Source organism: Acanthisitta chloris, unplaced genomic scaffold, assembly GCF_000695815.1.
Source record: "Acanthisitta chloris isolate BGI_N310 unplaced genomic scaffold, ASM69581v1 C16398413, whole genome shotgun sequence".
NCBI lineage: Eukaryota > Metazoa > Chordata > Aves > Passeriformes > Acanthisittidae > Acanthisitta > Acanthisitta chloris.
The window spans coordinates 1-826 of NW_008701833.1; the positions used below are offsets into that span (position 1 = coordinate 1).

The 826-nt window shown below is 59.1% G+C and overlaps 1 protein-coding gene across 1 annotated transcript; it reads left to right on the forward strand.

The window, feature by feature from the left end:
• Nucleotides 1–17: 17 nt before the first annotated feature.
• On the forward strand, nt 18–696 carry LOC103810382 (tyrosine-protein phosphatase non-receptor type substrate 1-like; the record flags this gene model as incomplete). The annotated part of the gene is made up of 2 exons (XM_009083279.1): nt 18–195; nt 346–696. Coding segments are annotated over 2 exons (529 nt in total), but the record flags the coding sequence as incomplete, so codon positions are not given.
• Between the last annotated feature and the right edge of the window lie 130 nt (nt 697–826).

Below are 826 nucleotides of genomic sequence, written 5' to 3' on the forward strand. Positions count from 1 at the left end.
AGGGCAATGCCCCCATCTCAGCTCAGCCGCCCCAGGTCACTGAGTGGCAGGCAAAATCCTCCTACAACATGTCCAGCACGGTGACAGTGACACTGCAGGAGAGTGACATCAGCTCAGAACTCATCTGCAAGGTGTGGCACCGCACACTGACGACTCCACTGCAGGGGACATACAAACTCAGCAGAGCTCTGCGAGGTGAGGGCTGGGGAACCTGCACTGGGGTGTCTGCTCCTGTGGGGCTGGGGGGTCCTGGGGCAGGGACATAGGGTCCTGGGGCAGGGACAGGGCTCCCTGTGGGCAGCAGAGCCTGGAACACCAGGTACCAGGCGCTGCCTCTCTTCCCAGTTTCCCCCAGTGTCAATGTGCGCGCTGACCAGTCGAGCCCCATTGAGCTGAACAAGACTGTGAACTTCACCTGTCATGTGAGGAGGTTTTACCCGGCAAACGTGTCAGTCACCTGGCTGGAGAATGAGATGCAGATAAAGGTGGAGAATGTCTCACAGCCATCGGAGATCCACGGGGGCTTGTTCGAGCTGAGAAGCCAAGTGGAAGTGCAAGCGACGGTGGATAAGAATGGGTCTGTGTTCACCTGCCTGGTGGTGGACGATGCCTCGTCCTCTGTCCGCAACTCAACCATCCTGCGGATCGCCGACCCAGCCCAGGAAGGACCGAGCGACTGGTCCCAGATGGATAATGGTGTGTCAGAGCTGCTGGGATGTGTTGCCTGCCAGAGCAGCTGTATGGTGTCACCCCTTGAGACAGCTCAAAGTCCCACCAAAATCTGGTTGGAGGACCCGGTCTCTGTATCAGGGGCCTGGGGGGTGTG